A 19,891-nucleotide genomic window follows, 5' to 3' on the forward strand; every position below is an offset into this window, starting at 1 on the left:
TAAAATATGCATCAATCTCATATAATGTTGACTCCCCTTTTGTGGAGTTAAACAATGAGAACAAATGCAGACAAAAAAAAAAAAAAAAAAAAAAAAAAAAAAAAAAAAAAAAAAAAAAGAATGAATTTTGGCGCAAAAAAACGCCTTACTATACTATGTCGAAAGAAAATGGGATTTTTCAAACATGTTGTAAAAACGTGCCATATGATGAAATAATGTAAAGGAGGCCGTGAAAAACACTCCAGAAAGGTTTTCTTTGAAAAAAAAATCATCATGAATTTTGGCGCAAAAAAAACGCCTTACTATACTATGTCGAAAAAAAATGCAATTTTTTAAACAGGTTGTAAAAACATGTCATATGATGAAATAATGTAAAGGAGGCCGTGAAAAACACTCCAGAAAGGTTTTCTTTCAAAAAAAAAATCAGCATGAATTTTGGCGCAAAAAAAACTGCCGTACTATACTATGTTGAAAAAAATGCGATTTTTCAAACATGTTTTAAAAACGTGCCATATGATGAAATAATGTAAAGGAGGCCATGAAAAACACTCCAGAAAGGTTTACTTTGAAAAAAAAAATCAGTATGAATTTTGGCGCAAAAAAAACGCCTTACTATACTATGTCGAAAGAAAATGGGATTTTTCAAACATGTTGTAAAAACGTGCCATATGATGAAATAATGTAAAGGAGGCCGTGAAAAACACTCCAGAAAGGTTTTCTTTGAAAAAAAAATCATCATGAATTTTGGCGCAAAAAAAACGCCTTACTATACTATGTCGAAAAAAAATGCGATTTTTCAAACATGTTTTAAAAACGTGTTATATGATGAAATAATGTAAAGGAGGCTGTGAAAAACACTCCAGAAAGGTTTTCTTTGAAAAAAAATCATCATGAATTTTGGAGCAAAAAAAACACCTTACTATACTATGTCGAAAAAAAATGCAATTTTTTAAACAGGTTGTAAAAACATGTCATATGATGAAATAATGTAAAGGAGGCCGTGAAAAACACTCCAGAAAGGTTTTCTTTCAAAAAAAAAATCAGCATGAATTTTGGCGCAAAAAAAACTGCCGTACTATACTATGTTGAAAAAAATGCGATTTTTCAAACATGTTTTAAAAACGTGCCATATGATGAAATAATGTAAAGGAGGCCATGAAAAACACTCCAGAAAGGTTTTCTTTGAAAAAAAAATCAGTATGAATTTTGGCGCAAAAAAACGCCTTACTATACTATGTCGAAAGAAAATGGGATTTTTCAAACATGTTGTAAAAACGTGCCATATGATGAAATAATGTAAAGGAGGCCGTGAAAAACACTCCAGAAAGGTTTTCTTTGAAAAAAAAATCATCATGAATTTTGGCGCAAAAAAAACGCCTTACTATACTATGTCGAAAAAAAATGCGATTTTTCAAACATGTTTTAAAAACGTGTTATATGATGAAATAATGTAAAGGAGGCCGTGAAAAACACTCCAGAAAGGTTTTCTTTGAAAAAAAAATCAGAATGAATTTTGGCGCAAAAAAAACACCTTACTATACTATGTCGAAAAAAAATGCAATTTTTTAAACATGTTGAAAAACGTGTCATATGATGAAATAATGTAAAGGAGGCCGTGAAAAACACTCCAGAAAGGTTTTCTTTCAAAAAAAAATCAGCATGAATTTTGGCGCAAAAATAACACCTTACTATGTCGAAAAAAAATGCAATTTTTTAAACAGGTTGTAAAAACATGTCATATGATGAAATAATGTAAAGGAGGCCGTGAAAAACACTCCAGAAAGGTTTTCTTTCAAAAAAAAAATCAGCATGAATTTTGGCGCAAAAAAAACTGCCGTACTATACTATGTTGAAAAAAATGCGATTTTTCAAACATGTTTTAAAAACGTGCCATATGATGAAATAATGTAAAGGAGGCCATGAAAAACACTCCAGAAAGGTTTTCTTTGAAAAAAAAAATCAGTATGAATTTTGGCGCAAAAAAACGCCTTACTATACTATGTCGAAAGAAAATGGGATTTTTCAAACATGTTGTAAAAACGTGCCATATGATGAAATAATGTAAAGGAGGCCGTGAAAAACACTCCAGAAAGGTTTTCTTTGAAAAAAAAATCATCATGAATTTTGGGGCAAAATGTCGAAAAAAAATGCAATTTTTCAAACATGTTTTAAAAACGTGTCATATGATGAAATAATGTAAAGGAGGCCGTGAAAAACACTCCAGAAAAGTTTTCTTTGCAAAAAAAAATCTGCATGAATTTTGGCACAAAAAAAAACGCCTTACTATACTATGTCAAAAAAAATGGGATTTTTCAAACATGTTGTAAAAATGTGCCATATGAAGAAATAATGTAAAGGAGGCCGTGAAAAACACTCCAGAAAGGTTTTCTTTTAAAAAAAAATCATCATGAATTTTTGCGCAAAAAAACGCCTTACTATACTATGTCGAAAAAAATGCAATTTTTCAAACATGTTTTAAAAACGTGTCATATGATGAAATAATGTAAAGGACGCCATGAAAAACACTCCAGAAAGGTTTTCTTTGAAAAAAAAAAATCAGAATGAATTTTGGCGCAAAAAAACGCCTTACTATACTATGTCGAAAGAAAATGGGATTTTTCAAACATGTTGTAAAAACGTGCCATATGATGAAATAATGTAAAGGAGGCCGTGAAAAACACTCCAGAAAGGTTTTCTTTGAAAAAAAAATCATCATGAATTTTGGCGCAAAAAAAACGCCTTACTATACTATGTCGAAAAAAAATGGGATTTTTCAAACATGTTGTAAAAACGTGCCATATGATGAAATAATGTAAAGGAGGGCGTGAAAAACACTCCAGAAAGGTTTTCTTTCAAAAAAAAATCAGCATGAATTTTGGCGCAAAAATAACCGCCGTACTATACTATGTTAAAAAAAAATGCGATTTTTCAAACATGTTGTAAAAACGTGTCATATGATGAAATAATGTAAAGGAGGCCGTGAAAAACACTCCAGAAAGGTTTTCTTTGAAAAAACAATCAGAATGAATTTTGGCGCAAAAAAAACACCTTACTATACTTTGTCGAAAAAAAATGCAATTTTTTAAACATGTTGAAAAACGTGTCATATGATGAAATAATGTAAAGGAGGCCGTGAAAAACACTCCAGAAAGGTTTTCTTTGAAAAAAAAATCATCATGAATTTTGGCGCAAAAAAAACGCCTTACTATGTCGAAAAAAAATGCAATTTTTTAAACAGGTTGTAAAAACATGTCATATGATGAAATAATGTAAAGGAGGCCGTGGAAAAACACTCCAGAAAGGTTTTCTTTCAAAAAAAAAATCAGCATGAATTTTGGCGCAAAAAAAACTGCCGTACTATACTATGTTGAAAAAAATGCGATTTTTCAAACATGTTTTAAAAACGTGCCATATGATGAAATAATGTAAAGGAGGCCATGAAAAACACTCCAGAAAGGTTTTCTTTGAAAAAAAAAATCAGTATGAATTTTGGCGCAAAAAAACGCCTTACTATACTATGTCGAAAGAAAATGGGATTTTTCAAACATGTTGTAAAAACGTGCCATATGATGAAATAATGTAAAGGAGGCCGTGAAAAACACTCCAGAAAGGTTTTCTTTGAAAAAAAAATCATCATGAATTTTGGCGCAAAAAAAACGCCTTACTATACTATGTCGAAAAAAAATGCGATTTTTCAAACATGTTTTAAAAACGTGTCATATGATGAAATAATGTAAAGGAGGCCGTGAAAAACACTCCAGAAAAGTTTTCTTTGCAAAAAAAAATCTGCATGAATTTTGGCACAAAAAAAACGCCTTACTATACTATGTCAAAAAAAATGGGATTTTTCAAACATGTTGTAAAAATGTGCCATATGAAGAAATAATGTAAAGGAGGCCGTGAAAAACACTCCAGAAAGGTTTTCTTTTAAAAAAAAATCATCATGAATTTTTGCGCAAAAAAACGCCTTACTATACTATGTCGAAAAAAATGCAATTTTTCAAACATGTTTTAAAAACGTGTCATATGATGAAATAATGTAAAGGACGCCGTGAAAAACACTCCAGAAAGGTTTTCTTTGAAAAAAAAAAATCAGAATGAATTTTGGCGCAAAAAAAACGCCTTACTATACTATGTCAAAAAGAAATAGAAAACTTATTGGCATTTTTCCACGATGTTTTAACACTAAACAGTAGATCATAAAAGAAAATATTAATGCTCAGATGTATTAATAAAACTAAGTGGTTCCAGTATGAATTGACGTTTAGTTTCTGTCTGGAATTAAAAGCAATTCAATGAGGCCCAACCTTAAGCATTAAACTGGACTATTCTCCAAAATAAAAGCCTTCTGAGGCCCCTGACCCCCTTAAAAAATGATTAACACCAACAACATCTCCAGGATATATTTTATCGAGATAATAATAATAATAATGGATAAGATTTATATAGCGCTTTTCAAGGCACTCAAAGCGCTTCACAATGAATCCATTATTCATTCACTCACACATTCTCACTCAGCGGTGGTAAACTACATTTGTAGCCACAGCTGCCCTGGGGCAGACTGAAGGAAGCGTGGCTGACAATCTGCGCCTACGGCCCCTCCAACCACCACCAACATTCACACGCATTCATACTCCAGTGTGAGTAGCAGCACTGGAGGCCAGGTGGGTAAAGTGTCTTGCCCAAGGACACAACAGCACATGACTAGGACAGAGAGGGAATCGAAACGCCGACCTTTCGATCATTGGACGACCCGCTCTACCACCTGAGCCACAGCCGCCGATAAAAGAACACTACATTAAAACTGGTTAAATCCTTATTACTATGTTTACTTTCTGACTTTAGAAATAAAAAGTGTTCAATACAAAAACATTTAACACAAAACAGAATTAAAAGATATAAAAAAACTTAAAATGTGCAAAATTCAACATATGTCATGAATTAAAGTCACGATGTAGATAAAAGCAGCAGTAAAAGAGGATGACAGACAGATAAATCCATCCATCAGCACCGAACCCTTCAGCTAACCGGTGTAAAGTCTGGGTGTGGCAAGGCGGAAAGACAACTGGTGGAGCTGTTTTTCTGGAACGTGGTTGTCATTAGAAAACCATGAATTAGCTTCACTTAAACTCCAGCATTGTAGTCATTTTCTGACATTTCCATCCCTTTTCTGGATCTTCTGCAGCAAAACATGAACCACAGTCCTTCATATTTACAGTAGGTCAGATACAGATGATAGTGCAGCAGCAACAAAGCAAAAAACACAGAATGCATTAAACAAAACAACCAAAAAAGATAGTTTTATAAATTAAAACTACCAAAACAACAACAAAAAATACAGTTTTATAAATTAAAAACACCAAAAAAAAAAAAGTTTTTAAATGAAACCCATATGTACCAGGACAGTTTGTCATCTAGGACCTGATTAGAGCCACATCAACGTCCTCATCCTCCACTTACTCATTTCAAAGTCACGACTCTGAACTCTGACTCATCTTCAGTCACCAGGAAACTAAAAGATCATCATTAAAAGTGGAACTACAGCAGCCACCTGGTGGACAGCAGCCTTCACTACAACCCGAATCACAAACAATAAAAATAAAACATTTGTTGTGGATGCTTTAAGCATCAGCAGAGACCATCAGGAGCTTTCTGAGGACTCCTCCATCTCTTCTAGAATGTGTAGCACTTACATTCAGACTTCTACAGCCCGTTAGATTACAACGTACAATAATAAATAATACTGTTAATGACTCTACATCTAAAACAGTGGAATGACTTCATCTACACATATTCTCTAAGTGGAGGATAATATTCATGTAAGGAATTCATTTTAATAATTAAAAATAAAAAAGTCCATATCCTTATGCTTCTATGACCCAAAAGCCATCTTTCTATCTATAGATAGATAGATAGATAGACTGAACTGTACAGCAGAATAATGGAGGAAAAACTGCTCTGGAACATTATATAGCCATTACTGTTCTCCATTTGATATTTCATTAAATGAACATGTGGTCTGACTATATTACTGCCACCATGGAGCTTCTGGTCAGTTTCCCTTTCTCTGTTGTGTCTGGTGTCCAGTAAAGAGGTCTCTCTGGACATCGTGAACCTCACACTGACATTAAACACTGGATATTCATCATAGCTTCTCCTGTAATAACTGAGTTTTATGTCTGATAAGAAATCGGGCTGCCACTAACGACGAATCGTCTGAGCACGATACGTCATCAAAAGTGGAAGTGAGCATGCAATGCAACAGAAATCACCGTCTGAGTGGAGCGCAGAACAGACATCCGCGGATGTCCGTCCGTGTTCTGCGCTCCACTCAGACGGTGATTTCTGTTGCATTGCATGCTCACTTCCACTTTTGATGACGTATCGTGCTCAGACGATTCATCGTTAGTTGCAGCCCTAATATGAAATAAAACAGCAGGAGGCCAGAAACAGCAGCTAGTGAGCCGTGTTGTTCAGCATGTTTACCACAGTGAGCCTTACAGCCGCAGACACATCAGGTTGTTCCTCTGTTCTCTGCATCCATGTCAAGGTTCTACCTCTAAACATCATCACAGCTTGAACATCCTGATACAGACCAGGGTCTCCTACAGGAAAAGTTCTAGTTAACCAGACTGGGAGGCTCCTCCAAGCAGCTGAATGAGGTTTCATTTAGTGGTGACTGATCTGTCCTTCTGTGGAATGTGACAGTGATCTTTAAAAAACCTTACAAAAGCTATACATGTGCATTGGATGTCTTTTAACTACTTTAATGCTCAGCAGGACATCAGACTGTTGGTTCTGGTTCTAACAACATGTCAGCATCCTGCAGCCGGTGGTGGACCTTTGGTTTCTCCTGGATAGTGATGGTAAAATGCTGACTGGTGGTAGTTGGGTCTGTGAATCTGTTCAGGGTTTAGTGGATGAGCAGACAGCAGGGAAGGTCTGATGGACATGTTGAAGCTTTAAAGGGTCACTCCCACACAAATCAACACAATCACACATATCCATGTTACAGCAGAAACAATCCACGGTTGACACTCACACCGGAATGTTTAAAAGGTCATTCTCTATTTTACACGTCTCCATCCTTGAAAACCCACATTTTTAGATTAGAAGAGTTTTCTGTTTCCATAACGACAGTTTAGGACAGTTTTTCATCCTTTTCTGACCAAAGAAATAAAATAATCCAACAATTTTCTTCAGAAATGTTTCCTCCGGTGGTTTCAAGTATTTGAGCATCATTTTAAACAGCTAAGAAGGTTTTTCCTCCTCGTGTCTCCTCTACACGTCGATGGCCACCCCGTGTTTGGTGGAGATCACGTCTCTGGTTCCCGTCAGGTACATCAGCACTGAGCACAGGTGAGGCAGCGTTGCCGTGGTGCTGACATACAGCCAATAGGGGAGCGGCGCCGTGTTGCCAAACGGACACACCCACAGGCCGTGGCGCACGGCATCCCGGACGTGGTGCGTCGCCATGGAGATGAAGAGCATCCATGGCAACGAGCACCACGCGTCTTTGAGGCGTCCGATCCACATGAGGAAGCGGAGGGTGAGACAGATGACCGGGATGAGGGACGAGCAGTGGAGAGGAGGACGCTGAGGGAGGGAGACGGCAGCCTGGAAGGACAAAAGGAATTAACATGGAGTTAGACAGAATATAGATAGATATAGATAGATAGATGATAGATAGACTATAGATAGATAGATAGACTATAGATAGATAAATAGACGATAGACTATAGATAGATCAATAGATAGACGATAGACTATAGATAGATCAATAGATAGATGATAGACTATAGATATATAGACTATAGATAGATAAATAGATAGATGATAGACTATAGATAGATATACACTATAGATAGATGATAGATACACTATAGATAGATGATAGATACACTATAGACAGATAGATGATAGACTATAGATATATAGACAATAGATAGATAGATAGACTATAGATAGATGATAGATACACTATAGATAGATGACACACAATAGATAGATGATAGACTATAGATAGATGATAGACTATAGATAGACGATAGATACACTATAGACAGATAGATGATAGACTATAGATATATAGATAGACTATAGTTAGATTGATAGACTATAGTTAGATTGATAGACTATAGATGGATGATAGATACACTATAGATAGATAGATGATAGATAGACTATAGGTCAATAGATGCTTTATTAACCCTGAGGGAAATTCAATGTTCTATCATTTCACATCTACAGTTATCATCACTGCAGAAGGTCTGGAGAACTGTGAGTTATAGCTCTACTAAAGTATTCTAGAAATATTTCAAAGTAAGTATTTGGAAGCATTTCAAAGGTACTCGTTCAACAATCACTCTCCTAATGAAGTGATTTACAGAGTATATCTTGGTTTACGTTATAAAATCTAAAAGCTTCATCTTCCTGCTACAGATGCAGCTGGTTTACTTCAACTCATTCTCCTCCAGACAAAATAAAATAAATCAGATAAAATCAGTCCCTACTCCTGTACAGATCCATGAAAAGCCAGATCCTCAGTGTCTAGTTTGACAGGGTTGATGTTTACCACACAGCTTTATGAAGATATCTGAAAGTGGTTGAAAACAATGAATACTCAAGACTTTTTACAAGTTTTGAAAAATAAATGTAGTCTCCTTTTAGATTAATAAAAAAATCAGTAATGTTGGGTCATCCAATACTGGACTTTTATACCTTCATCAGTATTTTAATCTGGTAATAATGTGTTGGATGAGATTTACATTTTAATGCACACGGAACATTAACAAACATCTCAGGGGTTGACTGTGTAGTCTGGAATATAATCACATCTAATATTTAGTATTTCCAGAATATCAGAATCTCATTTTTAAAAAACGACCTCTAGAAAAATAGCCTGAAGCATCTTTAATCATCACTGTGTTCTCTATGAGCAACATCCCACCCACATCACGGTTTAAATGCTTACACAACCAGACAGAAATAATGGGATTTCTTTTTGTTATCTTCCATTTCTGTATTATTCTGCATTTAGAACCAGCTACTGTATATTAGTTACTGGCCTCATTGACTGATAATAATCAGCATCGGCCCTGAAAACACCAAATCTTTCAGCTTCTAATAAAGATCCAGACAAATTCAGTTGCCCTTTACTATTTTATTCCACTTACTTTTCAGTTGTTTTCCTCTTTTTCTGCCCTCAGTAGGAAATTAGAAATTTATCAAATACACAAAATCACTCTGAATGCGGTAAAAAATAATAAAATAATACAAATAATACAGTTTCTGATCAGCCTGAACTCTCTGAAGAAGAAACTGAACCTGGTGTCACATAGAGGAAGAATCCTCTCGTAGTGTACGGGCACATTTTGTAAAATAACGACTCAATAATCAGGATCCTGCGAACACTGTGTACTATAAATATCCTGTGAATACCCCGTACTAAATACCCAGGAGAGGCCTCAGTGCGGGTTCCAGTCCTACCTTCAGGGACAGGGATCCAGCCATGTAGAAGTGGTCCAGGTCTATGATTGATGCCAGAAGTCCGGCCAGCAGCACCTCATACAGATCGCTCTTTTTCCTCAGTCCAATGACGACGGCCCATGACCACAGACCCACCAATCCATGCGTGGCGTTGTCCAAGGCAGCGCGCAGCCACAGGTTGTGCTGGATGACGGACAGCTGGAGGGCGTGGTCGGCCACCACGCAGAACATCCCCAGACCTGCCGAGGCCAGCAGGGAGGCAGAGCTGAAGGTCTGGAGGAGGGCCTGGGCTTTCTCCGTCTCCACCGCCAGGCTGAGGGGAACCGGACCGCCGTCTACGCCCAGACCCACCCGCAACAATGGGGAAGAGGACGAATCGAGCTTGGAGTAGAATCCCTGCATGTTGACGGACAGCTGGAGGGGCCAATCAAAGGTCAGCAAGATTCAGGTAGACTGGAGAGGGAGGAAGGAGACGGATTAGGAGGAGTTAAGATGGGACTACAGGAGGTACAGCTGGTTACAATGTGTGGAGAAAAAAACAAGAAAACACAACATAAAGAACATACTGGACATCATACATGACTCATTATCTGGGCAAACATTTAAACAAAAATACACACAGTACACCTCAAACAAAGTGTTTCTGTACTTCTGTGTTCTGTTTAGAGCATTAGGCTGAAGGCTTTATTAATTCATCTTTAAGTTCATTATGCTTCCTTTTAGTGCCAACAGATTTAATTTCCATATTATTATTCAACCCAAAGGACTGAAATACAGTCTGTTGTTAAGGTCAATTCATAAAATAAACCATAATAGAAAGAAATAAAGACCTTGGTTGACTTATTATAAATCCACCACGTTTTAGGTTCTGATTCCTCTCTGCACAGAACAGAGGAAAACCAAGGAAACTGGGAGAACAATGAACATGAAACAGTATAAAGACCAGGCCTGCCTGATGTGAAGAGAGTCTGGAACGCGTGATAAGATTGTTCAATACTACAGAGACAAAAAGACGGTGTGACTTAGGATGAACACATATTGGAGCTCCTGTCTTTCTGCTCAGACATCCTCTAAACACTGAATAAATGATGTCAAAAAAGCTTTCACTAAACAAAATGCTCACTAAAATCCAACCTTTCAAATGGGATTTTCATTTTATACATCAGAACTATGATTATGTTTAACGTGCACCGTTATCCCAGTTGTCAGACTTCTCTCAGTCTGATCATCTTTCTGCTACGGTGGATAAATCTGGTTCTTTACATCCTTGTATATCTGATAAACACTAGTAACCTGCTTACTGACCACTGTCACCTGTCATGTTCAGAACACAGATAATAGATAATCAGAGCTATTGTCTTGTGTTTCACTGCTATGCTTTCTTTGTGTACTTGTTGTAATATGCTTTTATTGTGACCTATTGTCCTGTGTTTCATTGTTATGTGTTTTTACCTGCAAATTAGCATCATTGCTATAATCTGGCATATTTATGTCTATTGCTGTCTAAACAGATGTTCATTAATATGCACTGTCCCCACCAAATAAAGAAATAAATAAAATTTGACGTTCCAAGAACTGTTAGCAAACTGTAAAACAATGTCTTTCAAAAGTGAGAGTTAGAGTGGCTTTAGGACTACTAAACATCACAGTGTGGATTTGATTTATGGGAGATAAAAGCAGCAGAAAACATTAGACCTGTCCTCTCTAAACTATTTGAGGCTGATACCTGGTAGGACCAGAGAGCTGAAGATACACAGCTGGACCGACTGGTGGGATGGATGATGGACAGTTCAAGAGAACATTTCTACATAAGTAGGGCATCTTTTTATTGGCTGTCAGACGCCGTTGAATCATTCCTGAGACCAGAAGAAAAGCAGATCCAGAGCCAGTTACATCGCTGATGGAAGCGGCCACAGTGATGGGCAAATTGGGCAGCTGTGGGAACATTACCTGGTGTGTGTTTGTATTTGTACAGGGAGTAATAGTGGTAAGGAACTGTGATCAGATGCATCCTAGTTTCTGTCCAACTACTCCAGGTAATTAGGTTGGTTTAACGTGGAATAAGGAATAAGATCCAGGTTTTAGAAATCAAGATAAAAAGCACAAAAACTGTGACACTTCAAAAAGCAGATCATGACCGGGACACTCCAGTCAATCTGTAAGAAGTTAATAAATGATGAGTTTCCCCTGCACACTTTAAAATGTTTTATTCAAAACTACAGAAATATCTCCCAACGTTTCCCTCACTCTTCTCTCCTTCTCCTGCCTTTCTGCCGGCAGACTTTGCAACCACCACAAAACAAATGGACACAAACTAAGGCGAGGTTAGCTGACAGGTAACAAGGGTTAAAATACTAATATTATTAACATCAATAATAATAATATGCACGGTTCAATTATCCAGAGCTCCATCTGATGGTAAGGTTCTTTCTTAGTGTGTGAATGGAGGGAGGCTGGAAATAGTCCTTTGCAACATGCTTATTGTATGTGTATAATGATAAACAACACTGTAAGCTCAGTATGCATGTTAAATTAAATATATTTAATAACAATACGGTGTATTTCAGTGCAGCTATTTCATATCATTTTTACTTTACAAAAGGTTTTCTACAGCCCTAACCAGTACAGCTGCTATACACTCACACTGCAGCTCCTACAACAGACACTTTATTTTGAATCCAGAGGGAATATAAAAATAGCTCTCTGTTTCTGCTGTAACTCAGTAAATGAGAGTAAATGGAAATGTAGGACAGACTGGATCCATCCCATCGTTCCAGCAGCTCTAGCAGCTCCATCTCCCTCTCTCTGCTGAAGAAAAACTAAAACCTCCAAACGTTCTGCTGCTGTGGATGAAAATTTAATTAGCTGGTTATTTTTGTCACCTGCTAGCGGGGCTCTGCTACGACTAAGGTCGGTTTTATTAGATGCTAGGCCTGTTTTAACGTGTTGTCAAGAAAAAACTGCTAATTAGCCTTATTTCAACGATAACATCACTGCTAGCTCCGAGCTAACGGAGTAACTGCAAGCTCCGAGCTAACAGGCTAACTGCTAGCCTGGAGCTAACAGCTAGTTTGGAGCTAACAGGCTAACTGCTAGCTCGGAGCTAACAGGCTAACTGCTTTGTGTAGGCGGACAGCTGCTGTCACGATGAGCTCTGATAAAATTACGGAGGGTTACATGGCATGACACGCCTCCTTTTCCATTTTAACACACAAATAAAACTAATATCTGCTGTATGTAATGCATTTTAGTCACTTTTGAGTGAGAACGGGGTGAAAATATGAAGCTACTCACCCCATCTCCCTGCATCGGTTATCCTACCGCCGGGTTCTTCTTCTGTGGTGGAGGTTGGTGGCAGCGTTGACGCTTGGCGGCGCTCTGCTGCCACCCGCAGGTCAGAGGTGGAATTACAGGTAAAATATTCTCAAGAAAAGAAAAAAGACAAGAAAAGAAAAGAAAAGATCCGGTGTAATTATGCTTTACAGTATACATCTTTGGAAATGATAACAGACCTTCAGCATTGATTCTGTTAGAATTTTATGATCGTGGTTAAATAATTACATCATCTTCTAGAAAACATGAAAACATCTTACAATATACTCTGTTTAAAAATATGATTTATTGAACAAAAAATGTATAGTTCCCACCTGAGGCCCAACATTTATTGAGTCACCATTATCTTTTTTAAATGAGAAAATATATTTGTATTTGTATTTTCTCTGTAAAGTACATAATATTCTCATAATCATCAAACGTGCTAATGAGGTAGAGTTAGACGATTTAAAAAGAAAAACTAATGTAGAAAAATAAAACACCACAGACTCACAAAACCCATAATATACAAATACAGACTAAATTACTGCTCAGCAACGCCTAAAAGGAGAGAACTGTGAGATGATCAGAGTATACTCATGAAGAGGGATACAGAGAGACGGCCTATATTAACCAGCTTTGAATCAACAAACAGCTGTCCATGACAGCCTTAAGAAGAAAATGAAACCATCAGAGGTAGGAAACGGGGGTCACAGCGGTTTAAAAACTTTTTTCCAAAGCTGTAAGTTATTTGGAGTATGAGAGTGGCCAGATCAGGAACCATCTCACCCAGCTGAAGGCAGGTCTGTAGGACGGTTCATTCTGTTTCTAGGACTGATGCTGGGTTTAAGGGCCGCTGCAGTCTGGAGAGTTGGATTAGTCTAAAGAGCAGATTAAAAATAGATCCAAATCATAAATAAATTCCACACACCTACAGATGTCTCCTACATTTTGACCTACCTACCACTCTAGTTTCTGGGAGAACAAATATTTGTGTCTTTTCTTTCCAGGTGTTGCTCCAGAAAGATCAACCACTTAGAGCTGCAAACACTGAGTCCACTTCAACCAACTTTCTCTTACAAGACAGCTGGTTCCTTCCATTCCTTCACAGTTCTGATTCAGTTTCTATTAAAATAAATTAGAGCGTTCATTAAAAGTCACATTACTGGCAGACAGGCCAGGAACTCTCCACCACCAGAGTTTACTTTTTCACTGATGGTCCATCCTGATTCAGACCAGTTCTCTCCTCTCTGCTTGCTTCCTTCTTGTCCTGTTGTTCTGTCTACCTTTATAGGGAAAAAAAGCACCAATGAGCTGATCTCCTAATGTCTGGCTGCTGAGCAGAAAGGATGACATCTAGTCCTACATCTCACCTGGACGTGGTTGAGTCTCATAACCGGGCTCCTAAATATTTTTTAGAAAATCCAGTGTGTGATGTGGAGGCTTCATCCCCTGATCTTCTGTGTGAAACATTTAAAAAACAATTATATATAGTTTAATTTCTGACACGACAAAGAATCTTCCTCAAAAAGATAAAACGTAAACCACAACCTACAGAGAATGGAACACTTAAATATCAAACCTTTAACCAGCCGTCGACTGAGTTCAATCACGCTTATGTGCACTTTTATAGGTTTCCTCTTCATTAAAATGTCATTGAAATACAGCTCCTCCAACCCTTTTCCATCTCTGAGTGAGACTGTAAATTAAAACATGTCACTGTGAGCTTTTTCAACTTTAATCAACCAGTAAAACTAAATTAAACACAGAAAATCTCACTGGTAGGAATATTTGAGCGCTGGAAAAGTCCTCATTCACAACGATTTGATCCACATATTCAGGCTCCAGATTTACATATTTGCTATTATTATTTAGTTTTTCATCCAACTAGAGGTGGAAGAGCAACCATAAACTAGAAAGCAATGAAGGGAAGAAAAACTTTGTTCTCCTGTTTGTGTGAATTCATGGTGAAGAAAACGTCCTGATGAGAGGGTTAGTCTGATTAATGTAGTTTTTAATGTTTGTAGCACCAAAGGAGCAGAAAAAGTGACACAATAACAGTAAAGAAACAGTTCTGCTGTCTTTTAATACCTGATACAGAGAATTTACGAGTGGATTCAGGAGTTGAATTGTTTGTAGCTTCCACTAGAGGGGGAAAGAGACCACAGAACAGGAAGTGAACACACGACAAAATAATGTGAATTCACAGATCATAAAAAAAGTGATCTCAATGAGAGTTAATTCAACTTGAATCACTTTTCAAGAAAAAAACATCAGATTTTGTCCTTAAATACACCTCATTTCGCTGAATAAAAGAATTTTTTAATGCCTCTGACATAAATTTATCCAGTGGTTTAATTAAAATCCTATTTCTGACAGCAGAATGATCCCAGGACTGAACCCTGACTGGCAGAATAATATTGGTTCCCGTATTTCAAATCAGACAAACCTGCTGAGTGGAGGTTTTTTTTTAGATCGAGGTGTCAGCTCAAAACACTGAAACTTATCCTGCAATAAATTTAAACTTCAGCACTCATAAAAAAATCCAATTTGAAAAATGTCTCTATTAAAGATCTGCGATTCTGTCAGTAATGACCAGTCTAATCCTGTTCAGGCCGTCATTTAGAATTTCAAATTCAGTCTGAAGTTTGCATTTTTTTCTTCCTTTATTCTCCCTTTATGCTGTGTGTGCCCTCTGACTGTCTGTTTAGGGGTTTTGTGCAGGCTTGTCGCTCTTTGTTCCACTGATGTGTGCTGATTTATTCCAGTTTTCTGCAGCGTGGGGTTGACTTGTCATTTCAAAGACACGTCTGCTTTTCAGAGAAACCTCCAGGTGGAAAACACAACCCTGCCGTGAAATGTTCTGGATCGTGTTGTTTGGGCTTTACAATGAGCTGTCTGGCTTTTAAAGGAGGGAGAACACAGAGAAACTGCTACAGACAGAAGCAGACTGGCTCAGACAACATGTGACTCATTGGAGCTGCATATTCTGAGCCCAAGGAATGGTCTAAATTTTGTGAGGAAAACAAGCAGCACTTCCTCATCACAAGAATCACTACAATTTACAGAAGAGGCTCCAGTTTGGCGCTCATGTTGGACAGCAATGTTCCAGCAGTAGCTGTGATGAAGGGCAACGTGACCCTCATCTGGTGGCGCTGACTTACAATTCCAGCACTTCACAGACATCAGAGCCAGCAAGTGTTGTCATCAGCATGTGTAGCTGGATGTGGAAGGCTGACGAGCTCTTTGTGGAACAGCTCTGTGATTGATTAGCTGGAGTAAACGACTTTATTAACATTCTAGCCACGAGGCTGTAGAGAAACTCAGAACTCGATATGAAATCACTGCCTGTGTTTTTTCCCATTAATGTGCTTTCAAGTTACATTTCTCGTGATATGAAACAAGCACTACTGAGTTAGGAATCAATAAACAAGTGACACTAACATTAAGTATTCTGAGTACCAAAGCGTCCAGTGTGATGTACAGCAGCAGATTTTCATCATGATGTGGGGCTTCAGGGGTGGCATGAGGATGAGAAGAAGAAGAGAAACGGAACCAGAGATTTGGGTTTGAATAATTCAGCACCATGGAGAGAGTATATTGGATTGTTTCAGCACCGTGGACAGCGCACAACCTGCTTCCCTCTGGTGGACAAACACGGGAACGTTCTGACAACTCTACAAAAAGAGTTTTAAATATGGAAATCTTTTAGAGTTATGAAAAAAAGATCTCACATTCAAAATATTGTTAGAATTGATCGTCATCCTTTACTGAAAAGCCTTTGAAACATCTTTAACTCAGCCAGAACATAAAGGGTTAGAGTGACAAGAACAAAAAATGGAATGAAAAGTGATCAGAAATGAATCCAAACATAAGGCAGTAAGTCAATGCTTGTAAGCAACCAAACATTGCAATGCATAATATTATAGTGCAGATATGAATATAGAATATATTTTATCAGGAATGTACTATATATCAATAAAAAAAGTTGACAGAAATATGTTATTATCATTTCAGTAAATAAATTAACTCTGAGACACGCTGTCATTGTATCATATGTCATTTCTATTGTAATAAAAATACAAGAACAGTATGATTATATTTGTAAACTAGAGATTTCAGGCAACATGTTGTGATTGCCATGAGTGAAATGGCTACGATAGCTATGTCAACTTTTGGTAAAAAAGAACCAAAAAATTAGTGGAAAATAGTGCTTTTCTGGATAAAGCAAAAATAGCTGATAAAAATCACACTGGGAATGAGTTATTTTACCTTTCCTTATTACTGGGTATGGTACAAAAACAGCTTTGTTTGGAGACAGAAGCAAACAACACGTTGCTGCCAGAGGCGGAGCAGGAGTTTATTCAGCGAGCTGCATGTTGTGATGCATTTATTGTTGCTTGAAAATGGTGTGAAAAATAAAGTGGTGCTCAGAAGGGAGAATAATGGGAGACTGCACCGTGAGATATCAAGAAGAAGTTCAGGAAGACAGAGAGAGGAGCGGTCGGAGGGAGGCTGGTGTTTAAAGAGGTGAAGCCAGAAGATGGGGCAGGACTCAGAGGGAAGCAGAGATTGTGTCATTCAACCAGTTCTCAGTGAAAGGTCAAACTAGTCATTAGAGCAGAGCGAGGTGCTTGGAACTGACAGCTCTGGACGGCAAACACACACTCTGTTCCTCATATAGTGGAGGTTAATGCAGATCACACGGCGCTGCAGACAAAGAGAGCACGGCTGAACAACTCAACTGTGATTCAATTACAGCTTTAAAGGTTTAAATATAAGTTCCATGGACTGTTTATTAGCTACCAGAGCAGAGAAAGGCTGAACATTTACTACAGAAGAACAGCAAACCCGTCCTCCATATCCTCACCTCATCCACTGTCACTGTAAACATTAACTGATTTCTCATTGACACCCTATTAAAAACAGAAAGCTGGTATAAGCAAAGAGAAGGAAGGAAGGAGTAATGAATGCGATTCCACAGCAGCAGATCCACACTCTGCACACACTCAGGACTCCAGCTGACAGCTGTTAGATGGTGTATTGATTTGTCCTCGCTCTCCAAATCGGCCTGCCAGAACTTGTCAGAATAATGAAAGAAAGAGAGCTGGAGAGAGGGAAGGAGATGGTGAGACAGATTCAGGACAGACAGAAGCAGCCAGACGGAAAGGTCAAAAGGGAAACTCTGACCAACTGTATTTTAGAAACTCGTCTCCCCAGAGGACCTGCTGAATATAGGATCTGATAGTAAATGTCTCTTTAACAGCCTGGTGATCATCTGAAAGAGATCTCAGTAATACCTCCATGCTTGTTGTCATAAGTGATGGAAATGATGAATAAAACAACATGAATCAAGTTAAAATAAACTGGAATTATCTGTAAATACCAGACGGAAATCTCACATCTGCACCTGATCTGAAGGTGTCAGTTAGAAGGACTCAGTTTAGCCCTCGTGTCGTCCTCCGGGTCAAAATTGACCCATTTTAAAGTTTGAAAATGTGGAAAATATATATATTTTTTCACAGTGAAACTTCTGATGTCCACATTTTCAACGTTTTTGGGAAATTTTTAAACATTTTTTGGTGGAAAAAAGAAATGTTAAAAATGTTTCTTAAGAATATTCACATAAAAATCAACCAAAATCCAGTGAATTTCACTGGATTTTCTAATATTTTTCTAATATTTTCATTTTTCTTAAAGAAAGTATTAGAAGTTTTACTGATATATATGGAATCACTTTAAATACTTTTAGGATTTTTTGGAACATTTGCACTCATTTTTTGAAAATATTTATAAGAATTTTCTTGCCAATTTTCTTGGGGGATTTTTTTATATAAAACTTTTAAGGGAAACTTTTAAGGAATTATTGGAATTTTCTTCCTGAAGGTTTTGCAAATTTTCTGAAATTTGGGGAATTGTTTTGCTGAATTTTTGGATTTTTTTCAGACAAGGAAACAATATTTTTTGGTGCCCATAAATGAGGACAACAGGAAGTTGAACTCAGCATGAGAGATTAATTTTAGAGACCAGAGATGTTCCTCTCCAGGTGAAGGAGCTCCTACTGCAGCAGGTCAATGAGGAGAAAGAGGCTGAAAGCTGCTCAGAGCTTCAGACCAGGATGGATTCTGTCTGTAAGAACAGCAGGATGACAGAAATATGGCATAACTGAGCTTTACTTTCTGTTACTCTGACTTTCAAACACGTGCTCAGAACTGTGACATGGACGGCCTCATGGTCACCCTGTCCTCTCATGGATCTACAGACGGAGATGATGATCTGACAGTCAGTCGATCTTCACTCTGGTCCGAGTTAAAACACCTCAGAAATGATGAACATTGCTGACTTTACCTCGACCAGCATCCTCAGGAAAACAAACCAAACCTGAACCTGTGAGATTCTGCAGAATACAGACATTTAGGATCCCCAGAAGATGAACTGTGATGTTTAACCCTCATTTCAGTTCATTTTTAGTTTAGTCCAACACTTTGATTTACAACCAGCAGTGGTGGAAGAAGAAAAATACTAAGACAACAATGGAAAAATACTCAGAAATACTCAAAGATAAGGAAACATCCAGCTTAAAAAGTGAAAATACATCCATATTACCTGCATAATGTAGTCAAAGTATTAAATAAGTACTAGTTTGGTTCCTCTGGGTGGTATATTATTATCATCATTAGAATATTAATATTGAAGCATCAGTGTTTCGGCAGCATATTACTGTTGCTGCAGGTGGAGTTAGTTTAAACTACTTTATGTGCAGTTTTAAATACAGCAGATAAAGACAAAATGAGAACTTAAGTCATTTGAACATATACTGAAATGAAAACATGAGAACTTTGGAGAGAAACATCACCATCTGATAGAGTTTCTAACAACTCCTGGACATCTGAAACATTCTGCTGTTTGTTGGACATCAGAGGACAAAAAGGTTGAAATCTTTAACAATGTTCTGCATTTTAAAATCCTGCTACAGCATCCATCATGTAAAATATTCATTTTAAATCTCACTGAAGCTGTGAAATAAATGGAGTGGATTAAAAAGTGAAATATTTTTCTTTGAAATGTTCTGGAGTGAGAACCTGAATAA

The 19,891-nt window shown here is 37.4% G+C and overlaps 1 protein-coding gene across 1 annotated transcript; it reads right to left on the reverse strand.

Moving 5' to 3' along the window:
- Positions 1-4,808: 4,808 nt before the first annotated feature.
- Positions 4,809-13,027, reverse strand: tmem267 (transmembrane protein 267). The gene is made up of 3 exons (XM_023299749.3): positions 12,784-13,027; positions 9,490-9,942; positions 4,809-7,617 (listed from the first exon to the last, which is right to left on the reverse strand). The coding sequence occupies exons 2-3, from the start codon at positions 9,889-9,891 to the stop codon at positions 7,282-7,284; spliced, it is 738 nt and encodes a 245-aa protein (XP_023155517.1). The 5' UTR covers positions 9,892-9,942; positions 12,784-13,027; the 3' UTR covers positions 4,809-7,281.
- Positions 13,028-19,891: the final 6,864 nt, after the last annotated feature.

The sequence above is a fragment of the Amphiprion ocellaris genome, chromosome 17 (genome assembly GCF_022539595.1).
Source record: "Amphiprion ocellaris isolate individual 3 ecotype Okinawa chromosome 17, ASM2253959v1, whole genome shotgun sequence".
NCBI lineage: Eukaryota > Metazoa > Chordata > Actinopteri > Pomacentridae > Amphiprion > Amphiprion ocellaris.

Bases quoted from the DNA above. Each gene is read 5' to 3' on its own strand.
- tmem267 (XM_023299749.3), bottom strand. From the start codon at position 9,891: ATGCAGGGATTCTACTCCAAGCTCGATTCGTCCTCTTCCCCATTGTTG. The intron at 7,618-9,489 runs GTAGGACTGGAA...TTGTCCTTCCAG, and splicing joins CTGGATCCCTGTCCCTGAAG to GCTGCCGTCTCCCTCCCTCA.